The 22,709-nt window shown below is 42.0% G+C and overlaps 1 protein-coding gene across 1 annotated transcript in view; it reads right to left on the bottom strand.

The window, feature by feature from the left end:
• The window catches only part of PTPRT (protein tyrosine phosphatase, receptor type, T), a gene marked incomplete at its 5' end in the record, with an annotated part of 369,542 nt that overhangs the window by 130,825 nt on the left and 216,008 nt on the right, over positions 1-22,709 (bottom strand). The window contains one exon of the mRNA XM_008571855.1: positions 13,725-13,754. Coding sequence (XP_008570077.1) covers positions 13,725-13,754 — 30 coding nt within the window. The remainder of the gene's footprint in view (positions 1-13,724; positions 13,755-22,709) is intronic.

The following is a 22,709-nucleotide window of genomic DNA, read 5'->3' as shown; positions in this document are numbered from 1 at the left end:
TTGTTAGATAAACATTATTACAAAGTTCTTCTTTAGGTCCTTCTCTAGCATTTTCCTCCTTGTAACAACAATAAAAGCAACAATGAGAATGGCTAATGATTACTGAGTGCTTGTTAGGTGCCAGGCACTGGGCTCTGGCCAAATTACAACCTTCTCCTATATTATTTCTACTTCATAATGTAGAAAAATGAAGATCAGAGAGTGTGAGAGATAAGCCCAAGATCGCACAGCTAGCTAGTATGTGGCAGGGTCAAGGTACACACTCAGGTCTGCCTGAGGCCAGGTCTTGACATCTTAACCATCATGTAGTTCTAAGTTCTGTAACCTCCACTCATTGAACAGAGCCTGGCTTTTAGAATGACACAGAACACGACAAGGCAGGAGAGGAGACTCCCATTGAGCACATACTGGGCACTTTGTTAGGCACCTGGTCGGGGTTAGCCTAGCCCATCTTTCATGCAACAGCTCTTTTTGAGTGAGATAGATTATTATTTCCCTAACTAAGACTTACCTTTTTAAATATTTTTCACTTCCGTGTATATATTTTTTCAATATACAAATATCAGTTTCACATCTATATATTAACAATAATGATTAGAATATAAATGTTTTATAAAATAGTGCAATTTACAACAGCACACACAAAAGAAACATTTAGGTATAAATCCACCAAAACATGCATGGGACCTACATGCTAAAAACTACAAAAGGGCAAAGAAAGAAATCAAGGAAGACCCACACAACTGAAGAGACATACGTGGTGTTAGGCCAGAGGACTATATATTGTTAAGAGGTCAATTCTCACCACATTGACCTACAGATTCAATGCAAGCCCTATCAAAACTCAGCAGGATTTCTTGCAGGTATCAACAAGTTAAAATGCCATTGTACATTTATCTTAAAGAAGGAAAAGGGGAAAAAGCCTCCAAACCTCAGCTGTCCAGAAAATATAACTTGAAGTTTCATTGTCATGTTAAATACCATACTCATCTAGCTATCTTTTAAGAACAAAGTTATTTCTGTATGTCAGCTATATCTGAATTTTAATAAAATTCTCTCCATGGCACAATCCCTTTTATAAGACATTATGAACAAAAACATGTTAAGAGACAAAAGTTTACTTGATAAAAGTTAAAAGTGGACTCAGGAAGTCGGTTTAAAAAACAGCAATAAAGACAACCCTAACCCTATCCTCTCTTTAATTTTGTCCTATTTCTCCAATGCAGATGATAAATTTCATACCAATTGTAAAACAATGAATGATCTTGCTCCTGTTTTATTCTTGTCCCATTTAATACAGTGAATATATTTAAAGGAATGAAGTTGTTGGTATAGGCTTTATTGCTTTTTGTTTTTCCTATTGTAATTTGGAGCAAAAGTTATAAACTTTCAGGTAAGAACCAACTTTGGAGCCCTTCATTATGTTTTCCACCTGGACTCAGACCTGTAAAATGCCTCTCCCTGAGGAAGAGACTGTAGTTCTCAGTTTTGTTGCCATATATATATTTTTTTTTAAAAAGCCTCTTTCATAATCCTTGCCACACCCAGTTCCAATCCTCATAGGAACACAGCACTGGTAATCGCACCTCTTTGTTCCATGGGTTTCTTTCTTCAGATAGCCTGTGCCCCTGGTCAATTTAGTGAGCCCTCATTTCCTTAAATTTAAAATATTTCCTCATTGGAGTGACTCAAAAATTTCGTGAGATACCTATGTGAAGGTACTTCGTAAACTGCAAAACAGGAGTAGCCATAATAATATAAAACATAAAATGTAACAATAAAAACTACAATGTACTGAGCATCAATTATACCAGATATAGAACCAGGTGTTGTACATATATAATATTACTTTATGTTGTCTTGGTAAATCCCCACGGCAACCTTCCAAATTTGACATTGCTGTTTTAATTTTACAGAGGAGGAAACAGAGGCTCATAGAAGTTAGGTTAGAAAGTAACAAAGTCCAGGATTCAATCTCAAATCTAGTCCATGCTCTTTTTTCTGTGTATGGCTGGCCAGTCTGGGGATCTGAACCAGTGACCTTGGGGTTACAAGGCTGTGCACTAGCCAACTGAGCTAACTGGCCAGCCCATAGCCCATGCTCTTTTTACTAAGGTACTGCTTTCAGGTATTGGGCATTGTTTTTCTTGCCATTCAGAGATAAGGTGAAAGCACTGTTTCATGCCATTATGGAACGGGAGATGAGATTACATAAGTATGATTTATTAAGCACATCGCCCTCTTCCTAGATGCCTGGAAAACACCTACTCGGTAGTACAGTCAATTCATATACTCTGAATCAGCCACAGATCTGGAAAAACCTGAGATCCCGCTCTTTCATGGTAGTTTTGCTGTATAAAGCAAAGATAAGAAAAAAGAATAGTATGAAATCCCATACCAACCCGACCTGAGCTTAGATTTTTCACCAAAAGTTTTCTTCTTGTCCAGCATGATGCCCAATTCATAAATGTCATGAGAAGGAAGATTAAAATAAAAAAGAAGACTCTCTTAGTTTTTCTCCATTTTTAAAACAGTGCATTGTTGCCAAGCTATTTTCCAAAACAAAACAAGCCTTCTTTCGTCTTGAGATGCAATTTGGTTTATAACCTTAATAAAACCATATTTTTTCACTCTTTACGAAAATCAAGTTTCTCATTAAAAACATGGTTTTGACCACACTAATCTTTTCATTCTTTCACTTAAAAAGCGTGGGTGGTTGTAATATACCCACCAATTCCCAGCCTCTTAGAATGTTCTGCACAGTGGGTCAAAGCCATTGGAATGAAAAATTGCTCTAGAAAGCAGCTCAGCCAATGTTCTTTTACATTCTGTTAAAAAGGAGATTTTATCAGCATAAGTATTGGTCTCCTTGAGGTTTCAGAGACGTAAAGATGCTTCTAAACAAATATTTCTCAGGAGATTGATCACGGATGAGGGGTCTTCTCTCCTCACAGTGGCACCAAAACATCTATGAGGAGGGATTGTTGCAAGAAATTAGACACTATTTACATATGTGCCTAGGGCATTTTTGCCATTCACTAAATGACAGCTACTCATGTATGAACAGCATAAGGATTGTCTACCTTCATACCCAAAAAAAGGAAATTGTGCCTTCAAATAGCATCCTGTCTTCTAGGGACCTTCCCCCCCAAACTCAGGTTCCATCATCATAATCAAAGCTATGTCTATCTGAGGACCCTATGGGACTAAATTTTCAACTAAGGTTTTAGGTCAAGTGGCCAGACCAAGACTTCATGCTGCTTTTCTAAATGCCTTTATCTGATGACCCTGGATTCTCAAGCTCTCCCATGTGGGTGATTCTTAGCCATAGTTTCAGATTAGAATAACCTGGGGAACTTTAAAATGTCCAGGAACTACCCCAGGCCAGCCAAATCAGTTCTTCAACCTTTCTTTATAGGTTGTGGTTTGGTGGTTCCCTCCCTACCTGGCTGCCCTCCCCAAACATACACCAACTCCTCTGAGCCCTGTTATCAGGAAGGAGGTGACATTTCTAATGGGACTATCTAGAATATAGATATAGATGTCCCTTTCACATTCTGCAAACCTTGCCTTTTTAAAGGAAGGTTTTGACAGCCACATCACAAAGGACAAGCCTGTCCCCTTTCCCCTATATTTGGAAATAGCCATGGCAGCCCTCCCACTTTCTAGCTCAGCCCCTTTCTTGCCCACTGGTCTATAATGTCTTCTTGTGTAAAAATGACATTGTCTACTCTTGTGGTTCTGGTCAGAATTATGAATTGCCTCTGATCTCTCTTGTTGACATCAGCAGCGGTAGATGCCAGGAGGAGTGGTGTCCTATCCAACTGCTCAGAGGGGAAAATTTGTGAAGTTTAAAAACCGCCAACTACAATTACCCTACTTTGTTCTGTTTGACAAATTCTTCTTCTATTGAACTTATGGCTGGTGATTACAATTGATCTCTCTCTCTCTGACCTCTGACATAGCAACCACAGCTATGTTCTAGCTCAGTTCTACCATGTTGTGAATGACAACAAGTCCCCTGGCACATATGCCATATCACTTAATTTCTTACGATAATCCAGTGAGTTGGACACTATCATTCTCATTTTACAAGTGAGAAAACTGAAACTCAGAAGGTTTAGGATTCATACCTGCTAAGCAGTGGAACTAAGATTCTCACTTTCTCCCTGTCCTATTCTTTACCTTTCTACTTCATTCCTTTCTTCCTCTTTTTTTTCCTTTTCAAGTTTTTTTTCTAGCATGCCACCAAGATAGTGAGGCTAAGGAGAAAAGTGGGCGAATGTGTCATTTCTTTAAGGAAAACATCTTGCATCTACTTTATACCAGGAACTTTGGGCTCTTTAGACTATAGTATCTTTCCTCAAAGCAGAATCAGTGACTTCCTCTCCTTTAATATGTCTTCACTGTTCTTCTTTCATGCACTTACAACATGATTTTATCACAGTTTCTTAACATATCCAAGTCCCTTTTAAGCTGTGAGCTCCTTGAGAGAAAGGTATTTCTTGCTAAATGTGCAACACCCAGCTCAGTGCTTAGCACAAAGAAATTGCTCAGTAAATGCTTGTGAATGAAACAGTATGTCATTTCAACGTCAGAACTGTTCTAAATTGTAGGTACTATGATTCCTGAGAAACTGAAGTTGAGATGGAGTTAAGTGACTTATCTAAAACTGTGGAGCCGGAATGCCCAAAGCTCTTTCCTGCTCCGCATAGTCATCTATCTAATAATATCTTGTGTAATATTATCATCTATCTAATAGTATCTCCAAGCTTAACCAGACAACTAGGTAATAAGTGGAAAAGCACTTTGGAAGAGGTAAAGTTCCATATACAAACAAGATGCAATCACTATCATCATCATCAACATTGTAGGGCTTAACAAGAGCACTCCCTTCTATTAAAAGCACTATGCTGAAACACTTAGAAAGGCATTTTCCAGTTTGTGCATCTCAGATTCTATCTTTGCTGCAGCCCTAGCTGCAAGAGTCATTCCTACTTTGGGGATGCTTGCTGAAGGCAGTACTTTCAGAAGTAAATCCACTCCTGTTCAGGAGACACATTTCTAAGGGGCCCTGTGCTGGGCACTTCTGACCCTGACTGGTTCTCCCCTGGCTAGTTGTCTTCATGATATACCTTCAGCTCCCCCATGGAGGAGCTATGCATGAAGACCTCTGTGGCCCTTGTGCCCAGCACAAGCAAAGGTGAGCATCAAATGCCTATGAATGAACGATTGCCTGAGGAAGGACATTTTAGAGTTTACCTGTCATCACATCAATAGGTAACGAAGTAATGACCCCAATCAGTTGGTATGTAAAGTGTTCATAAGCAATGAACAGTGCCTGTTCAGAGGAGGGATACACAACTAAGCAGTAAATTTGAATATATCTCCTATGGAAATTCTTCATACATTGTCACTGTCAAACTATGCACAGGAAAAGTACTCAAAGTACTTGTCTCCAGTGGTCAAATTGATGACAAGCCAATGGGAGTGTCAGGGGTTGGGTTTCCTGACAATCAGACTCTGAGAGAGAGATTCACATGCAGGAGGTGTACTGAGGAAACTCCACCTGTAGAAACAAGGGAAGGGATGGGAAGGGGAGAGAGTTGGCAGGAGGAGTTGAATGGCAATGTGGTGATGGCTTAAGCCAACCCCATGGGAAGCTCTGAAGCTGGGGTGACTTTTGCAGCTATTATAGGTGTGTTGAACAGCTATTGGGTAACTTTGGGTGAGATAGTTCCAAAGAGCGAGTGCCAAAAGGGGATGTTAGTCCAGAGCTGTCTGCCAGTAGCACTTCCAGCAACCGGGGGAGTAAGTCCTTCATTCTTTAAGGGGGATCTGAGTAGCACATCACAGTATTCTCTGCAGGAATTTTCTTTCTAACCACATTTCAGAAGGGCGCCCCTATCTTTCAGCAGAGAATCCCACACACTCCTGTTTACCTTCTTTATAAAGTTCAAATGCATTTACAGAGTGGAAGCATTTAAAATCACAGAAAGACCTTTGTAAGCACAAGACATCACTGATACCCGGTTGGTATTAAAACTTAAACTTAGGTATAAACTTACAACTAAAGTGTAAACATCTTTTGCCACCTTTAGAGGGGAAACACTCATTTGTATTTTCCTTATTAAGGTGACAGAGACTCTGACTTATACATTTGCTCTGTTTGGTATTTAGACTCTAATTCAATAAGCAATGAATCATCCATTCAGCTGCAATCCCTATCCAAATCTATCTGTACACAGGATCTAGCCCACTGCATTTATAGCTACCTCATTGTGACAGCACTCATTAATTTTATGCATTTATAATTGTGACATGAAAATACAAATACAACATTTCTAAACTTTAAAACCAACATAAAACTACAAAACAGGCTATGTGGAAGCCCCACCATCACCATATACCAAAATAAATGAATATAAATATTAACTAAGTTCTAAAGAATGGAATAATATAACTCAATGAGAGAGAAAACAAAATTGGATGGGTATCAACCCCACATGTATATTCACTTACATTCATTTGTACACCTACCCATGTATATTCATTTATCTGATCAACACAATCTTCTGATGCCTAATTTGTTCTGAGCACCAGCCTAGTCACTGGGAAATGAAAGATGAGTAATACACAGCCCTTATCTAGGAGGAGATGAATGTGCAAATATACCAAGTGCCCTATACCCCAAGGAGTGCTCATGATTGGATGAGTCAATGGGCGAATGAATGAAACATAAATGCAACAACAGAGATCAGAGACCAGTACTGCGGATACGGGCTGTGGGAATTGAAGAGGACCACCAAGGAAAGAGAACAATAATGCTCCCTCTTTGAAGGTATTAGAATGTTCTAGGCACAGAAGGAGGATAGGCATTCCAGGAAGAACACACTGCAGGAACAAAGGCACAACACTGCAAAAGAGACAGTTACATGAGAGTGAAGTGAGGATGTCACGAGATTTGTTCTCAAAGTCAGCATGCAAAATAATCATCTGAGATGCTTGTTAAAATGCAGATTCCCAGGCCACACTTTCAAAGATATTAAGTAGATTGAGGGGGAGCCCAGGAATCAGAATTCTCATTGAGGTCCTCCCCGTGGCTGAACAGCAGCAGTGATAGCAACCACTGTTGTCCTGACTGCACGGTAGTGTCCTAGATGTTCACCTGTTAACATGTTTGCTGTCAGCTTTTGGTAATTGATATTTATCGTCTTTAAATGTTTTTTTTTCTATTCCTGTTTTTTCCTCAAAGTGGCTGATGAATTACACAAATGCTTTTTGAGTATCTCTTGATATAATCAATTTTAAATGCCTCTTTAAATATATTGAGGGAATGACACCTGATTTGCAACAGCTGATGATGTGAAAGGGCATATGCATTGGGGAAAGGAGGCAGTTTCTTACTTTGGTTGAGGCCCTACTATATGCTAGAAATTTTACAATCTTTATGCCCACTGAATCTTTGCAAGGCTTCTGTAAGTTTTTTTTTAATCCCCATTTTACGTATCAGGAAACTGAGACTCAGGAAAAGTTAAATGGCTGTCCAGGTCACACAGATGCAAAACCAGGAGCAAAAGTTGCCTTAAAGCCACAAGCAAGGAAGGAACAGGGTCTGGTATTATCCAAATATTGATGCCATTTTTTAATTTTTTTCTTTTAAAGTACAGAGAATCTCCCTTGACTTTAGCTGGTATGTCTTTTAATCTCATCTTGTTCCTTCCTTCATTCCACATAAATTTTTGGGGGGTTCACTGTGTGTGTTAGGGGCACCACAGAGAACACCCTAATGAACATTGAACATCTTTAAGGCACATTTTTTCTTGCCCATAATACAAAGTAACTGTAGCTGAGAGAAAGGGGCCATTCCCACAGGTGGAGAAAATCAGGGGGACTTCCTGTAGGAGGCAGCACTTGATTTGGACCTTGAAGAATGATGTATGATTTGAATGTGCTGAAATGGGAGGAAATAGGAAGGATATGGGAAAAACTCAAGTCTCATAGAGTATCTACAGACAGGGATTATCCCAGGTCATGGTTTTCCACCTCTATCACACCTGCACAAGGCATTTGTCCAAGGCTAAGTGAAGCAGTGTTCTTTCTCAGAATGGTTGGTAAACATCTTAGTGACTTTTTAAGAAGTATTACACTAAAATGTCTTTGTTTGAAGCAGTTACTGTGCTCATCACACACCCTGAGGTAAATTAACCTGTGGACACATGCTGACTTTTAATATCGTTTTAAAAGGCAAACGCTGAAAACTGAATTTGTTGGGGGCTGCTTTATCATAGAGACGCAAAAAGGAATTCTAGAGAAGTATTTCTGTCAGCTTAGAATGTGAAGAATAATAGTTGCTTTTATAAAATACCTACTGTGTGCCAGCCACTCTATATATACACTCTCTCATTACCCCTCACCAAAATGCTGAGAAGTCACTGTCGTTATCACCATTCTGCAGATGAAGAAACTGAGGCTCAGAGTGGTTCCATGATTATTCAAGGTGAAAACAATCTGACAGGAGAGGCAGACCTAGAAGCCAGACCTAGGCCTGACATCAAACCCCACGTTACTCTCATTTTCATGTGTGCATACTGGAAAGACAATGAAGGATCTGATCCTAAACTCTCCCATGTCCCTGGGTCCCTAGATCCTTCTACCCATAACTCTACTTTTACTGGGCCATTATTTATCCTGGTTATTAGCACTCTTTTGGCCACTTCTCACTCCAACCCCTTGACAATGATGCAGCAGCCCAGTGCCGCCTTCTCTGACCCCTCAGCATGTTAACTGTGCATAGCACTGCATGGGAGACCATGTACGCCTTGTAGCCAGTCCCCAGGACAGCAGAGACAGGACTGCCCTGAGGTCATCCTTGCCAGCCCAGAATAGCTACCACTTCTTGTCCCTAGCAAGGAATGATGGTCAAGCACAGAAAGGAGGCTCTATGGACAGACAGACTTGAATTGGGTTCCTGGCTCTCCCACAACCTAGCCAAAGGCTCTCCAAGTACCTGGTCCGGGCAGGAGTCACTTCTTCCCCTGAAGAACAGGGCTTGGTGAGAAGGATGGGTAGGGCTTGGGGCCAGGGGTGGTGGTGGTCATGTGACCCTGAGTTCAAATCCTAGCCCTGCTTGCATCCTGGCTGTGGGTTATAGACAAGTCTTCAAATTTCAGTCTGAACATAAAATAAAATAAAACAGTCAACACTATGACATATATCTTGCAGGGTTTGTTATAAGCGTTAGATTAGTCTGGCACATGGTAGGAACCAACTGGTAATTTTTCAACTTTTGCCCCCTTATAGGCTGGTACGAGGTGCGCCTCATTCATGTTTGTGTTTGTAACACCAAGCACAGGATGCAGCCCATAGGAGGAGCTCAATAAAGCAGGATGAATCTTGAACCTCATCCTCTCCCAACTCGCAAGAGTCCAGGGCAAGGATTGATAAGCTAAGACCTGCAGGCAAAATCTGGCTTGTTGCCTGGCTTTTGTTTGAATAAAGTTTTATTGGAACACAGCCACACTCAATCATGTGCATATTGTCTATAAATGTTTTAATGCTACTACGTCAGCGTTGAGTAGATGCAACACAGACCACCACACGGGCCTGCAAAGCCAAAAACATTTACTCTCTGGCTCCTTACAGACATTGTGTGTGCACCCCTGGTCTTGAGTATGGATCCTCTCAATGAGGGGGAGCACCGGAGGGCCTCTTAGTTTTGGGGGAAAAAATTCCTCTGCTCCTCCCCTACCCATGCTTTATATCCTCTTTCCCTGGTTTATTTGTTTATTCTCTTTAGCTTTTACCATTCCATTACACACTATTTATTTCTATTATATATGTTTATTTTCTTACTCCCCCATTAAAAAGTTCCATGTGGGTGGGAATTTTTACTTGTACTAACTCTTTGATCCCCAGAACCTTAGCCACTGCCTGGCATGTATTGGGCACTCCACAAATATTTCTTGAATGAATAAACACCGATTTCATTGAAAAGATTGGTTAGTCAAAGTGTGTTGAAGGCTTTCTCTTTCATGAAAGATGTGGATGCTTTTGGAGGGACTAGGTGGCCCCCAACCCCTGTGAGGAGGATATTATTTTTCCTGTTTTATAGATAAGACAACTGACGCTCTACTTAAGTCAGGGCTTCTCAATCTAACGTGCACATGAATCACTTGGGGATCTTGCTACAATGAAGATTCTGATTCAGGAGGTCTGGGCTGGGGCCCTAGAAGCTGCATTTCTGACAAGCTCCTGGGTGATGCTGAGGCTGCTGGTCCATGGTCCACACGCTGACAGCGATGGTTTAAGGCTCCCATCCAGGGTCCATATGAGTACTTGGAGTAGGGTTTTGAATCTAGAGACCATGCAGGTCATCATTTCCTTTCTGTTCCCTCGTCTCCATCTCTATGCCTCTCTCTCAATCTTATGGTCTCACAGACCTGCTTCTCTTTCCCTCCTAGGTTGCTCCTGTCCCCACACACCTGCCTCCAGACCTTCCCTTCCATAGCCACCCCACCTCCAGCATCTTTAGCCTCTTCCTTCCACACAGGCTCCTCCACTTTATACATGTGCCCAAGATTGTGCCAAATGGCCAATCACACGTTTCTCCTCTGTTTTACAGGACAGTGGTTAAAAAAAGGTGATCCTCCTCACAGCCCGCAGGTGGGCTGACTTCCTCCCCCCCACCCCCCATAGCCTGCACAAGTGACTTCTGACAGCCATGCTACTCCCTTCAGCTCCGTCCTCGGCAGCGTCTGCTGTGGCCAAGCCAATCCTCCTGCAAGCCAATCCTGCCTTCTTCTCCTGGTTCCTGTAGTTTTCCTTCTACTTATCTGTCTGCTTTGTCAGTTCCTCTCCTCCTCCGAATCTTGACCCGTGATCAGTTCCTGGGCTTCAGTCCTTAGCCCTCTGCCCTTGTACTCTTTCTCCAGGCCTGGTTTCATACACGCCGTACTCTCATCTGCCACCTCTCAGAGGAAGGCTCCAGACACCCACCTCCTACCCCAGTCTACCTCTGTATTTCCAAGTTCCCATGGGACATTTTTGCTTGGGAGCCTCACCAGCATTCTCAGCCCTATATGTCCAGTCATACTCATCCTTTTTGCTCCAAACCATTTCTCTCTCCCTACCCTCCTCCAGATGCCTCTGTTTTCAAGATAACCAATTCTTCCTCCCACCTACTGCTGGGTGGTTTGGGGAGAATGACTCACCCGCTCTGAGCAATTTCTGTCTTATGAAATAGGGAGATTAAGTAGGGATACCTACCAGACTGGGCTATTAGGAGGATTTATTGAGCTAATGTATGTACAAAGTACTTGGCATATAGTGGTAGTTTCTCCTTTTCCCCTCCTGTCCAGGTGATTAAATATACCTTATCTATTTAGTCCTTTTAATTCTAGGAGATAGATCATCTTCTCTCATAAGTGCTTGGTGGGAGTTGGGGAAGGGGAGATGGTGCTTAAGAGAAAATCAAACCACCTAAGTCTTCTCTATAGAAGGCAGAATACTGCAGAGAATTACTCTACCGTGACATACAGTACATGACACTCATGGGTGATTTGGGGTTGGTGAATATAAAATTATGAATATTATTATGAAAACCCTGTGCCCCATCCATTGCTTCTGCATCCCACTGCTGGCATGAGTTTCATACTCTAGGACCTGTGATGTAGAACTCCATGTTTGCACCACTTGAAGGGCCCTTGTTTATCACTGCACCTGGAACTACAAATATTTGCATATCTGCCTCCTACACTTCCACACTGCTTGTCTTTGATTCCCACCATGCCCAGCACTGTGCATGCTATAAAGTGGGAATTCAAAGATGTTATGGACACTGGCTAACAGACACAGGTTGTGATGGGTCACTCAATGCCCACATCTGTTGTGGAACATTGATGCCATGAGAACCCCTGCAAGACCTGAGGAGCTCCCGGGGGCCACCATTACTTCCATAATTCCTTATGGTTTCTTAAAGTGGAAAGAAAGAAAAGTAATATTTCATGGTCACCAACATTGTGCCAAGCACTTTACAAATTCATTGCATTCTCTCTTTGATGTAACTCTATGAGTTAGGCACTTTGCTCTCATTTTAGGGTAAAGAGAAAGGAGACTCAAAGAGTTCAGAAAGTTTGCTTAAGGCTGTACAACTGGTGAGTGATAAAGATGTGACTTGAACTCAGAGTTGCATGACTCCAAAAGCTCATTCTCTTTCTACCGCAGAAATAATTCACTATAATTGTTTCATATCTCTATGCCTTTACAGAAGCTATTTCCTCTAATAAGAATTTTTATTTCTCCAGTACTGGGTAAATCCATCCCTAAATATACTAACTATGCTCTGCTTCATTAACAAGTTAGTCACTTAACCAAGTGCTCCTATACATAGTATGTATAGGCACCTCTCAGCTGACATTTCAATTATTAGATTTTATACTAGTTTCTCAGATAGGCCTGGGCACTGTGTGGGTGAGGCTCAAAGTCCTAGCCATTTCTCCCTCCACACTATCTTGGAATATAATGTGCATGTTCAATGCATGTTTGTTCAATGAATGAATGAACTAATGAAGTAAGTTCTTTTGTACTTTCAGCATAGGTGATGGGGTCCACTGGCTTTTCTATAACAGGAGGTGGTGGTACCAGAACCTTATTTATTCACTGCTTGATCTGTAGACCTGAGGACCCAACACTGAGCAGAGAGGCTGGGGCAGCATTTTGCTGATTTCATCTTCAGCTGTGAAGGCTTCAGTAGATGGTGACTGATAGGCATGACCTCTCTCTCAAAGCTGTATTTTTCAGGGACGAGGGAGGACATGGAGTGGTGTGCAATATACTTTACCAGGATCTAGGCATTCTGAATTTTAATCCACTCTTTCGCTAGCTGGAAGTGTGATGAATTCACATACCTCTCTGGGCCTCAATTTCCAAAAATGGGAAATGCATATTAGAAATGTGGGACTAATTCAGTGGTTTTCTAGCTTTTCATCACCAAGGCTCTATTGTACAGAGTTTTTCTCCTTTACCCTCATGTTTTGAAAATGTCTGTTTTAGTAATAAAAAAAAATCACCTTTATTTTTAGTAAGTGCAAAAGAAATATTGATAGGCAAGCATCCATCTATAACTTCCAACACAATACACTGATAACATAAGATAACTAATGCTAAACACCAAACAGATAATTCCAGTCCCACACAAAGACCTTGGATGTTTTTGTCACCTGTGAAGCTGGTTCTAGATAAAAATCATGATTCACTGTAGCCTTTCTGAAATACGGGAAACAGCCAATGAATTCCTTTCCAAGCTTTGAGCCCCCAGGGCTACCAGTTCCCCAAGTAGACACAAATGGCCTCGGAAATTGCTGAGATTTGTGATTCTGTCTTATGTGTGCAAGTCCTGCAGGAGGATTGGTCCCCCTGTTGCTGCAAGTTAGGGATTCCTAACTAGAAAATTATACTTACAAAGGAGAGAGACAGCCCTTCACATCTCTCAAAATAAGAAAAAAAAAAAAAAAAATCCGATATGGCAGAAACATAACAGACTTGAACAATAACAGTGAATTTTCAAATGGAAAACATCTACGCAAAATGAAAACTTCAGGGCTACAGACAACGTAGACAGAAGTGGATATGAGAACCAACAGACGTTTGATTGGTGCAGGAAATGCATGCTACAGGTTCCCTTACGGGGCACGAAGCAAAGTCAACACCAGCTCGATACTTACAAGTAATAGGAGTAGGAATAAGCATTTCTTCTATATATTGATGGGCAGTCAGATGATGGAAATGTCCAAAAAGGGGGAAAAAAAGAAAAGACAAACAAACAAGAATTAGATTTATATGAAATCTTGATTCTTAGAAATGCACATATTATCTTAGCATCCCTAAGTTCAAGGAGATGCAAGTTTCTCTATGAATCATCTTTGCTGAGAATCAGATACTTTAAGTGGTAAAGAGAGATCTCTTCTGTAATAGGGAAACTCATTACTACAGACAGAGGAAACCAAGTTTCAAATTGGTTGTTTCAGTTGTTCAATAGTTCTTCCCTACAGTCAACTGCAACTAGCTTCCTTGTGATTGTGGTGTTTTCTTGGCCTGGGATCAGCTTTTCGTGCTCTCCCAGAACTAGACTACCACTCTTCCACATGGCAGTGATCTAAGCAACACCACGACGACTCCTTCTGTCTTCTCTATCCCAGGTCAAATCACATTAGAACCTATTTAGTAAAGTCATTGCAAAAGCAAGGAAATCACACAGCCATCCAGGACGGCTCCCCAGTGATCCACACTTCCCATCACTCAGGCCCATCGGTAGTGCCCTGCCACACTGAATCAGGGCTGGCCCCATGTGACCAATAGAAGGTGGTAGGAGTTATGTTCTGGGACTTTCTAAGCTAGGAAAAAAATAAACCTTGCAGCTCTTTCCAGGTTTTTGGAATTATCTTTTAGAACTCTGAGTCTCTAAATAAGAAATCCAACTTCCCCAAGGCTACTATGCTGGAGAGATCACATGGACAGTCCCTGAGATTACGTGAAAAGGAAGAAATAGTCACCCAGTCCCCAACCTTCCAGCCCCGGCCAATTAAGTTATCCCAGCTGAGACCACTGACATCATGGAACAGAAACAAGTCATTCCCTTTAAGGCCTGTCCAAAGCAAAGACTCATGAGAAAAATAAATGATTGTTGTTCTTGAAGCCATTAGATTTTGGGGGTATTTTGCTACATAGCAGTAGGCAACCAGAACAAAATTCAACCTCCTCACAAAAGAGCATATACTAAGAGGAAGGGGTTTTAACCTTCAGTCTGCACAGATTCTGACTTGAAGAAACTCTGTGCCTTCACGTCCTCATCTGTGCCCTAGGTGGGTTGAACTAGATCTGTAATTTTCAAACTATGTGCCCAGAATCCCAGGGGTTCTGCAGAGCAGCCTTATCGTTATGGATGAGGAGGATACTGAGCAGGTGGGGTGGCTGGTCCTCCCCTCCCCATACACCAAAGTCCGAGCATCTCCATATTTATCTATTTTATAAATTGGAGTTTTATTTAAGATTTCACATGGGTAAGAATTCCACTCTCCAAAAGAAAGCTTGAAAAATCACCACCTTCAATCTCTTTCTCATGTCCCTACTGCTTCTTGGCTTGTGCACAATCCCAAAACTCAAATAAGTCCATGATATTCCCTTTGTTATAACTTCTCTTCTGTTGCAAGAAAATAAATAGGAATGTTTTTATTTCACATGAGATTTTAGATACACTGACAATAAGTGATACATTTCTGGATTGAGAAAAATTGCTGCATAATTCAAGTCCCCAAATATCCATCTGAGAAGGCAAGAATAGTTTTCTTCCCTCTTGAATTATTTGATTTATTGCAACCATTATCCCATTTGCTTGGCACAGAATAATAGTGTCTTAATAATCACAAAGGTAGAAACATGTCTTCAGAATCCCAAATTCCCCTCCTCAATTAGGAAGTGGCCAAAGCTGCCAAGGTAGGTCCTTTCTAGGCTTTTTCTCATCTATCGGCAAAGCCCAACTCTACAGCCCTAGAAGGAAAGTGGCTCTGAGAGACAAGAAGACGTGGCAGAAGAGAAGACTGATGCCTCCTTAGGAGGCTGAGCTGGGAAAAAGGAGCCACAGTGCAGCAAGATCTGGCCATGCAAAAAGGTGTTCAATATCCCAGACTGAAAAACAGTGGCCTTAGATGGTGGCAGAGGGTGAAGCTTGGGACTGTGATGAGTGGAAATTGGAAGATCCCACAGCATGTCATATAATTCCCTTCACCAGCCATACAGGTTGCCACTGTAAGGAGACCATTTCTCTGCTTCACTGCTGGCTGGTCCAGTGCCAGGAAGGTGATTCCTCAGGGGCAGAAAGCTCAGGATTCATGTGATGAAGACTTACAGACAGCTGCGTTCTCCATATTGTTGAGAACGCTGGGCTGAGAACCAAGAGGTGAGCATTTTAATCCAGCCTTCTCAATTCCTCACTGTGACATCTCGGGCAAGGCATTTCCTCCCCTTGGACCTCTGTTCCCTGATCCACCAACTGAGGCGGATGGCACAGATGACCGACAGCTCAAACAGCTTTGAGGAGGGAAAATATGAGAAGCCTTAGCACCTCGGTACCACCACCCACTAACTGCATGACCTTCGGCCAGTCACCACATTGCCCTGAGTCCCCATCGCTCTATCTCAAGCTTGGGGGTAATAATTACCTATTCCCAAGAGTCACGGTGGGCATTAACATTACATTATACTAATCTAAGTTATATTTGAATGAGATGTGATATATAAAGTGTTTTATGTAAATTACATCAATCTAAATCAACATTAGATTATATTCATCTAAACATCTGGAATATAGCAGGGCTCAGTAAAGGTGGCTCATGTCCCCTCCTCTTCCACACATATAAGGTTTACTGCTTCTCACTCTGGGCACCAGGAACAAAGTGTTCACCTTTTTAGGAATAATAAAAATAGTCATAAAACAAGAACAAATACCTAAGCAGGACTTACTCCATGCCAGGTATTATTCTTGGCTCTTATCACACGTTAATTCATGTATTCCTCACAATTGCCCCAACAGATAGGTATTATTATCATCTCCACTTTACAGATGAGGAAACTGAGGCACAGCTGAGGTAACTTGCCTAATATCACACAACTGGTAACTGGATTTGACAGCAACATGGCTTAAAGCTCATGCTCTCAGCCACTAGCCTGTGCTGCTGTCGAGGAAGGAAGAAAATAGGTGTACCTGAGCAGTATGGTAAGATGCCACCTATCTTATCTCTTTTAATCGTCCCACAACCCTGTGGAGCAGACATTATCATTTTCACTATTAGTCGAGGAATCTGGGGCTCTAAGAGGTCACTCCTAACTAGGTCAAAGTCTTTGTGTATCTTTGGACCAATTGCAAGGCCTCCATCCTGTCTGCAGCCACCTCCTCCTGGGCCTCAGACTGCATTCAGCATTCCAGACCTCTAGCTTCTCTGCTCTCAACCTTGAAGATTCACCTCTGCTTGGGCCACCTCCACATCACAGCCTGCCTCCTCTTTACCTTCAAAGCACAGACCACTTACTTCTTCTGAGTTATCCTGGATGTCAGCAAAAGCCAGCACTGTCCCTGACCCAGCTTCAAGGCAACTCCAGCATGATGGTAACTGACAAACTTCTATTAATTGAGTATATTTTTCCAATTAAACTGCAAAGTCTTCCAGGGTAAGTATCACAGGTCTTTATTCTGTGACTAAAACACAGTTTACACGTGTGTTTTCTCTAAGACTTGAAGATTTACTGAAGGTCTCCATTTACAAGGATACAGTGATATTGCAAGTAACAGATTGCCTGAAACCAAAAATCCTGAACAGGAAGACAGCTGTGCTTAGGAAAAAAAACCCAAAAGACAAAAACCCCAAACTTAATAAATCACATACTGCAGAATCATCTTTTAATCTGGCTGACAAGACTGACTTCAGGCACAGTTTCCTTTTGTTTCATACCATTTAAACAAGACTGAATTGTATGACTAACCACCGATTTGGCCATCAACCCTTTCATCTAGCTCATAAACTCACCTATCCACCCATTCATCCACCCACCAACCCATCCCTCCATCCACTTATCCATCATCCACGAAACAACCCATTCATCCACACATTTATCTAGCTCATAAACTTACCCACTCATCCATCTGTCCAACCATCCATTCATCCACCCATCCATCCAACAATCCACTCACCAATTTTTCCACCAAGTCAGCAAAATCTCTTAAGAGCCTACTGTATACCTGTCTGTCAAGTGCTAGAAATAGAAAGACAAATGAGGTCCTGATCCAGCCCACATGTCTGATGGGAGGGCCGGACAAGAAAATTATAAAACAGATGATAACAACAGCTACCACTTACATAGTGGGAGATCACTTATGTGCCAGGTGCTGTTCTGAGCATATTATGTGGACTACTTTGTTTAATCCTCACAATAACCCTACGAGGCATTATTATCCCTTTTTTACAGATGAGGAAAACGAGGCTCAGAGAGGTTAAGTAATTTGTCCAAGTTTACACAGTTGGTAAGCGTGATGGCAGGGATGAGAATCCAGGCACTATGACCTAAGGAGCCTGTGTCAACAACCATTATGTTATATTGTCTTCTGGAATGATAAATATTATGATATCGCACCACAGGGAGCTGTGAGACCATGCATGCCTGGGGATCAGCTTGGGGAAGGAAAGTAGATAATGAGGCCCAGAATCTGTGATGCCTGAATTGTAGAGTCAAAGGGAAGACAGATGGAGAGAGGGAGAAGGGAATATTCATGCAGATTGAGCTGGGTTTGTGGACTGGGCAGGTGGATTTGAAGGTGGAAATGTCAAGATGTTCGAAGGGCTAGTTCCCAAATTGCTTGGAGAGCTTGGTCTCAGTCCTGTAGGGCATAGGGAAAATGCAAGAAGACAAGTGGCCAAATATTTGTTCTAGATGGATGATTCTGGTAGGAATATAAGAAGAAAGTCAGAAGGGAGAGGAGTTGTGGTCATAGAAGCCACAGAAAGAGCCAACACAAGAGATGTTGGGGGCCATCTCTGTGAAGGCCATGGGGATGGAAAAGAGGTGGATGTAAAGGGTGATTAAAACACAAAATCAATAGGTGATTAAACGTGAGAATATTGAAGAGGACTTCAAAGTTTCCAGCTTGAGTAGCCGCCCAAGTGAATATGAGCAGAAAGAGAAGGATTTGCTCTTCAGGGTGTGTAAGAAGAAGAAGTTTAGAATGGAGTGGACAAAAGAAGATGACACATTTTGTTTGGGCTGTTTTCCCACCTCAACGAGCCACTCAAAATTATGCCACACAATTTAGCATCTTAACAGATCCTGTTTTATATTTAATTTAGGTTAGATGGCGTTTAAGAGTGCAGACTGCATAACCAGAGTGCCCAAGTTGGAGACCTCGCTCTTCCACTTAGCTGTGTGATTTTAGGTAATTTCCTTAAACTCTATGTGTTTCAGTTTTCTAATCTGTAGCACGCTATAATCTAATAATGTGCACTGCCTCTTTTAGCTCACCCAGTAGTTAGCTTTTCTGATTGCTTCACTGTTTTTCCCTCTCTGCTGGCTAGCCCACGTGTTCCCTGAAGGCCCTGACTGTGGCACATCTTTCTCATACTGCCCTCCAGCCTTACCACCCCCCGACCACAGGACTGGGTGTATCCTCGCTGCTCAATGTTGATATCCAGGTCTGTGTTCTGAATGAAGCACTCTTGTATAAGAGATAGAGTTGGTCCTGGGCACCGTCTGCTATAATTTCACTGGGTTCTCTCACTCAACATGTTTTTAGGGATTTTCCAGTATCTGCGAGGCACATTTGAGATAAGGATGAGTCAGAATAAACAGCTAATGGTCCAGCAGAGGAGGTTAAGATGTGAATACAAATGACAGATAAGGCAGAACATAACATGAGTCCTTGTAGATGGGATCCAGATGGTGGAGAGATTGTGTCCAGATTGGAGGTCAGGAAGGGTTTACTAGAGAAGGTGGCTTTTGAATTAGACCTTAAACATGAGTAATATCTGGTCATTTGGAGCTGAGAAATACAGGCATTAAATGAGGAACAAGGTTCACTAACAAAACTATAGGAGTGGGGGTGAGATGTTAGGGACCTGGCAAAATCACTGTAAGCACAGGGACAGCCGAGGCTTGAAAAAGCTCGCAGATGACTTGGACATGAACTTCTTCCCTTGCTCCCACTCCACAAACCATTGTTAGAGGAGAGCAGAAGCCATTGACAGATTTTAGACAACATAGTTGGGAGTACAAGTTTCATTTTTGAAACATGACTTAGGCTGCAGTGTGGAGTGTGGGTTAGAGGGGAGGCCGGTAAGGAGAGTCATGCAATAGAGGTATAGAGGCCTGACCCAGGGAAGAGGAGAGAGAGAACATGACCAAGAGAATGCAGGTTTAGAAAAATCCAGAAGAATCTGTTTGGCTGATGGGATGGGAGGTCATGCCTATCAATGAGATGGGGAGATAAGATTGGAAACAGGTTGGGGAGTAGGTAATGATTTTGGTTTTGACTGTGAAAGACCTGAGGGATTTTCAAGGCTGAAGCAGAAGACCCCACCCTCAATAGGACATTTCCATTGTCAGGCCAGTGAAACTTCAACGACCAGGAGGTGTGATAAATACACAAATGAAGACCTGTGCATATGGCACAGTGGCTGTATGAAGGAGAGGGTTGTTGCATCTTCCTGGGGTGGGAGGCTTGTGGGAAGACCTAGCTGAAGAGGTAATACTTGGGTGTCCTGTTTGGAAGAATTTGGGGCTAAGAGTTAGAGAGTGATGTGAACTTTGTAGGGGGAGAGAACATTTCATTCAGAGAAAAAGCATGCACGAAAGCAGAGAATAGTGAAATTTGGAAAAACAAACCCAGAGAGGAAAAGTGTTACCTGAATCTGGGTCACCTGTTTCATAGACCAGGATTTGCTTATTTTCTACCAGTCTCCATGTACTGATAGAATAGAATATAGCAGCCTGGGCTCCGAAGTCACAGAGCCTGAGTTTGCATCTTAACTTTAACCAAGATCTTGGCTACCTCAGGTAGCCTTTTTGAACTTCAGTTTCCTCTTCTCAAAAACAAAAACAAAAATCTATCCAAACAAACAAACAAACAAACAAAAAATAGGCTATGGCAATACTTTAAATGGAAAATGAACATTTTAGGTCGGTGTGTGAGTACTGATCATAATACTGCCATTGGCGTATTAGTGATGGATTTGGAGCTGGCTTGGTACGGTTGAAGGTCATGTGTGAGATGAATGTCCCTGTTGACACTGTGCATTGTAATTCCTTAGGCAAGTGCAGGGAACAAAGCCTATCCCAACCATTAGCTCATTTGATCTTCAGAATAGCTCCATAAAATTGACTGCATCTCGCAGATGAGAAAAACAAAGGCTGAGATTTATTAATTTGCTTCTCCAAATTTGGATCCAGTTTTTCTGACTCCCAGTCCACAGCTACAAGGTGTCTGCATCCATTAGACTGAGAGCTACTGGAGGACAGATATGAAGCACAGAGAAAAATGATACAACCAGAGATGCATGTGTATCAGAGCAGACTCTTGAATTTCAAACTCAAGACAGTCCAGATACACTCTAGGAAAAGTTACTTTTTGGACAGGCAAGCCATATTTTTCAGAAAGTTTAGGCTGGGCCAGGAGGAGCTGGGTGGGGGAGGAGATAGGGGAGGCTAGAGCCATGGGTGGTACCAACTTTGAAAATATCTCCATAAAAGTTGTCTCGTTCTTGTTTGAAAAGTATGAAGGAATAGAGAAGTTAATATAGGATGCAGACAAGTCATGGGGTGCCGGTCTGTTAAGAATCATTCTTAACATGGCTCTGGTGTTTCCCTATGCAAAAGTGCATGGCTATGCCTTAAGCTTTGGAGTACTATGTTCAGACTCCAGGGAGTATGTCCCAAGGTATAAAGTTGAACTATATAAAACTTGTGTACATATGTATATAACTCCATACCCCACAAACAAACACTGAAGTATAGAATTTCTCATATGCGAGTGGCTAATAAGCACCTTCAACCATCAAGATATATAGGTTAAGGCACTAAGACTAGAGCTTTTCTCCTTAATTTGCATTGAAGGCACCTAGTGCCCAGTGATATTAAACTGAGAACCATGGAGGTGGCCTTGCAACCCCTTGACTGCCCATTTCTTTGGGAGAGGATGTCCAAAGAGTCTAAGGGGAGGAGGCAGGGATGGAGATGATCAGGGCTGCAGTGCTGAGTCAGTGATGAGGGTCTCTTTCTATGTCAAGACTCAACGTGGTGCTCTGGAAAAGGTGGTATGTTCCATTACATTACATAATGGCATATGGCCATTCTAGAACATTCTGAGGTCTACAAGTGATCAACAGATCCAGGAGAAAAAAATGGAGCCATTATCTAGTGACAGCAGAAGGACGGATATTTTGTAGTGAGCTTGGCTAAAACCAGTTTGGTAATTAACTCTATCAGGGAGGGGCTCCAGTTTCCCTTCTTATAATGCCCAAATAGTCCTGTGTATCTCCATGTAGTCTTATTTTTGTACGGTCTCACGTTCAAAGAAGTCCAGTCCAGACAGCCAGGGGGAATACAAAAAGAATTCTGTATTCTTTAACTTGCATCTTTTGCAAACTATAAGAAAATGCCATTTGAATTCCCCACCAACATCTTATATCCCTTTCTGTCTTTCATTTCTTAAGACTCCTTCCCCTACCTCAAAACAAAACCAAGCAACAAAAACAAAACATCCCTCAGGCTTTCTTGATTCCCCCCCTCTCCCATTTTTCCCCCCTCAGTTGTCTAAATATAAATTAATTTAGCTTCTTTCATTAAGTCCTTCCCTTCATCCTTTGTATCTTAAACCCATTCTATGCCTGCTTTCTGGTTCTGAGTCACAAAAGGAGACCCCTAACAGGAAGAGAAAGACTTTCTTTAGAGAGTGGCAAGGAAGCCCTTATGCCAACATGGTGAACCCTTCGGGGGAGAAGCCGAGGACATTTTATGTTTACTGGAAACAGCTGTGGCTACAGCTTTAGGCAGGCTTTGAGTCAGTAGTATGCAGTAGAAGCAGAAAGAAAAGAGAGCAACTGCGCCCATGTCCACAGAGGGCAGGGACAAGACCCAGGCAAGCCCAAGACAGTGGGGGGGGGGGGGGTTGC

This window comes from Galeopterus variegatus, unplaced genomic scaffold (assembly GCF_000696425.1).
Source record: "Galeopterus variegatus unplaced genomic scaffold, G_variegatus-3.0.2 Scaffold730, whole genome shotgun sequence".
Classification (NCBI taxonomy): Eukaryota; Metazoa; Chordata; class Mammalia; order Dermoptera; family Cynocephalidae; genus Galeopterus; species Galeopterus variegatus.
This window is presented reverse-complemented; position numbering and strand designations above follow the sequence as displayed.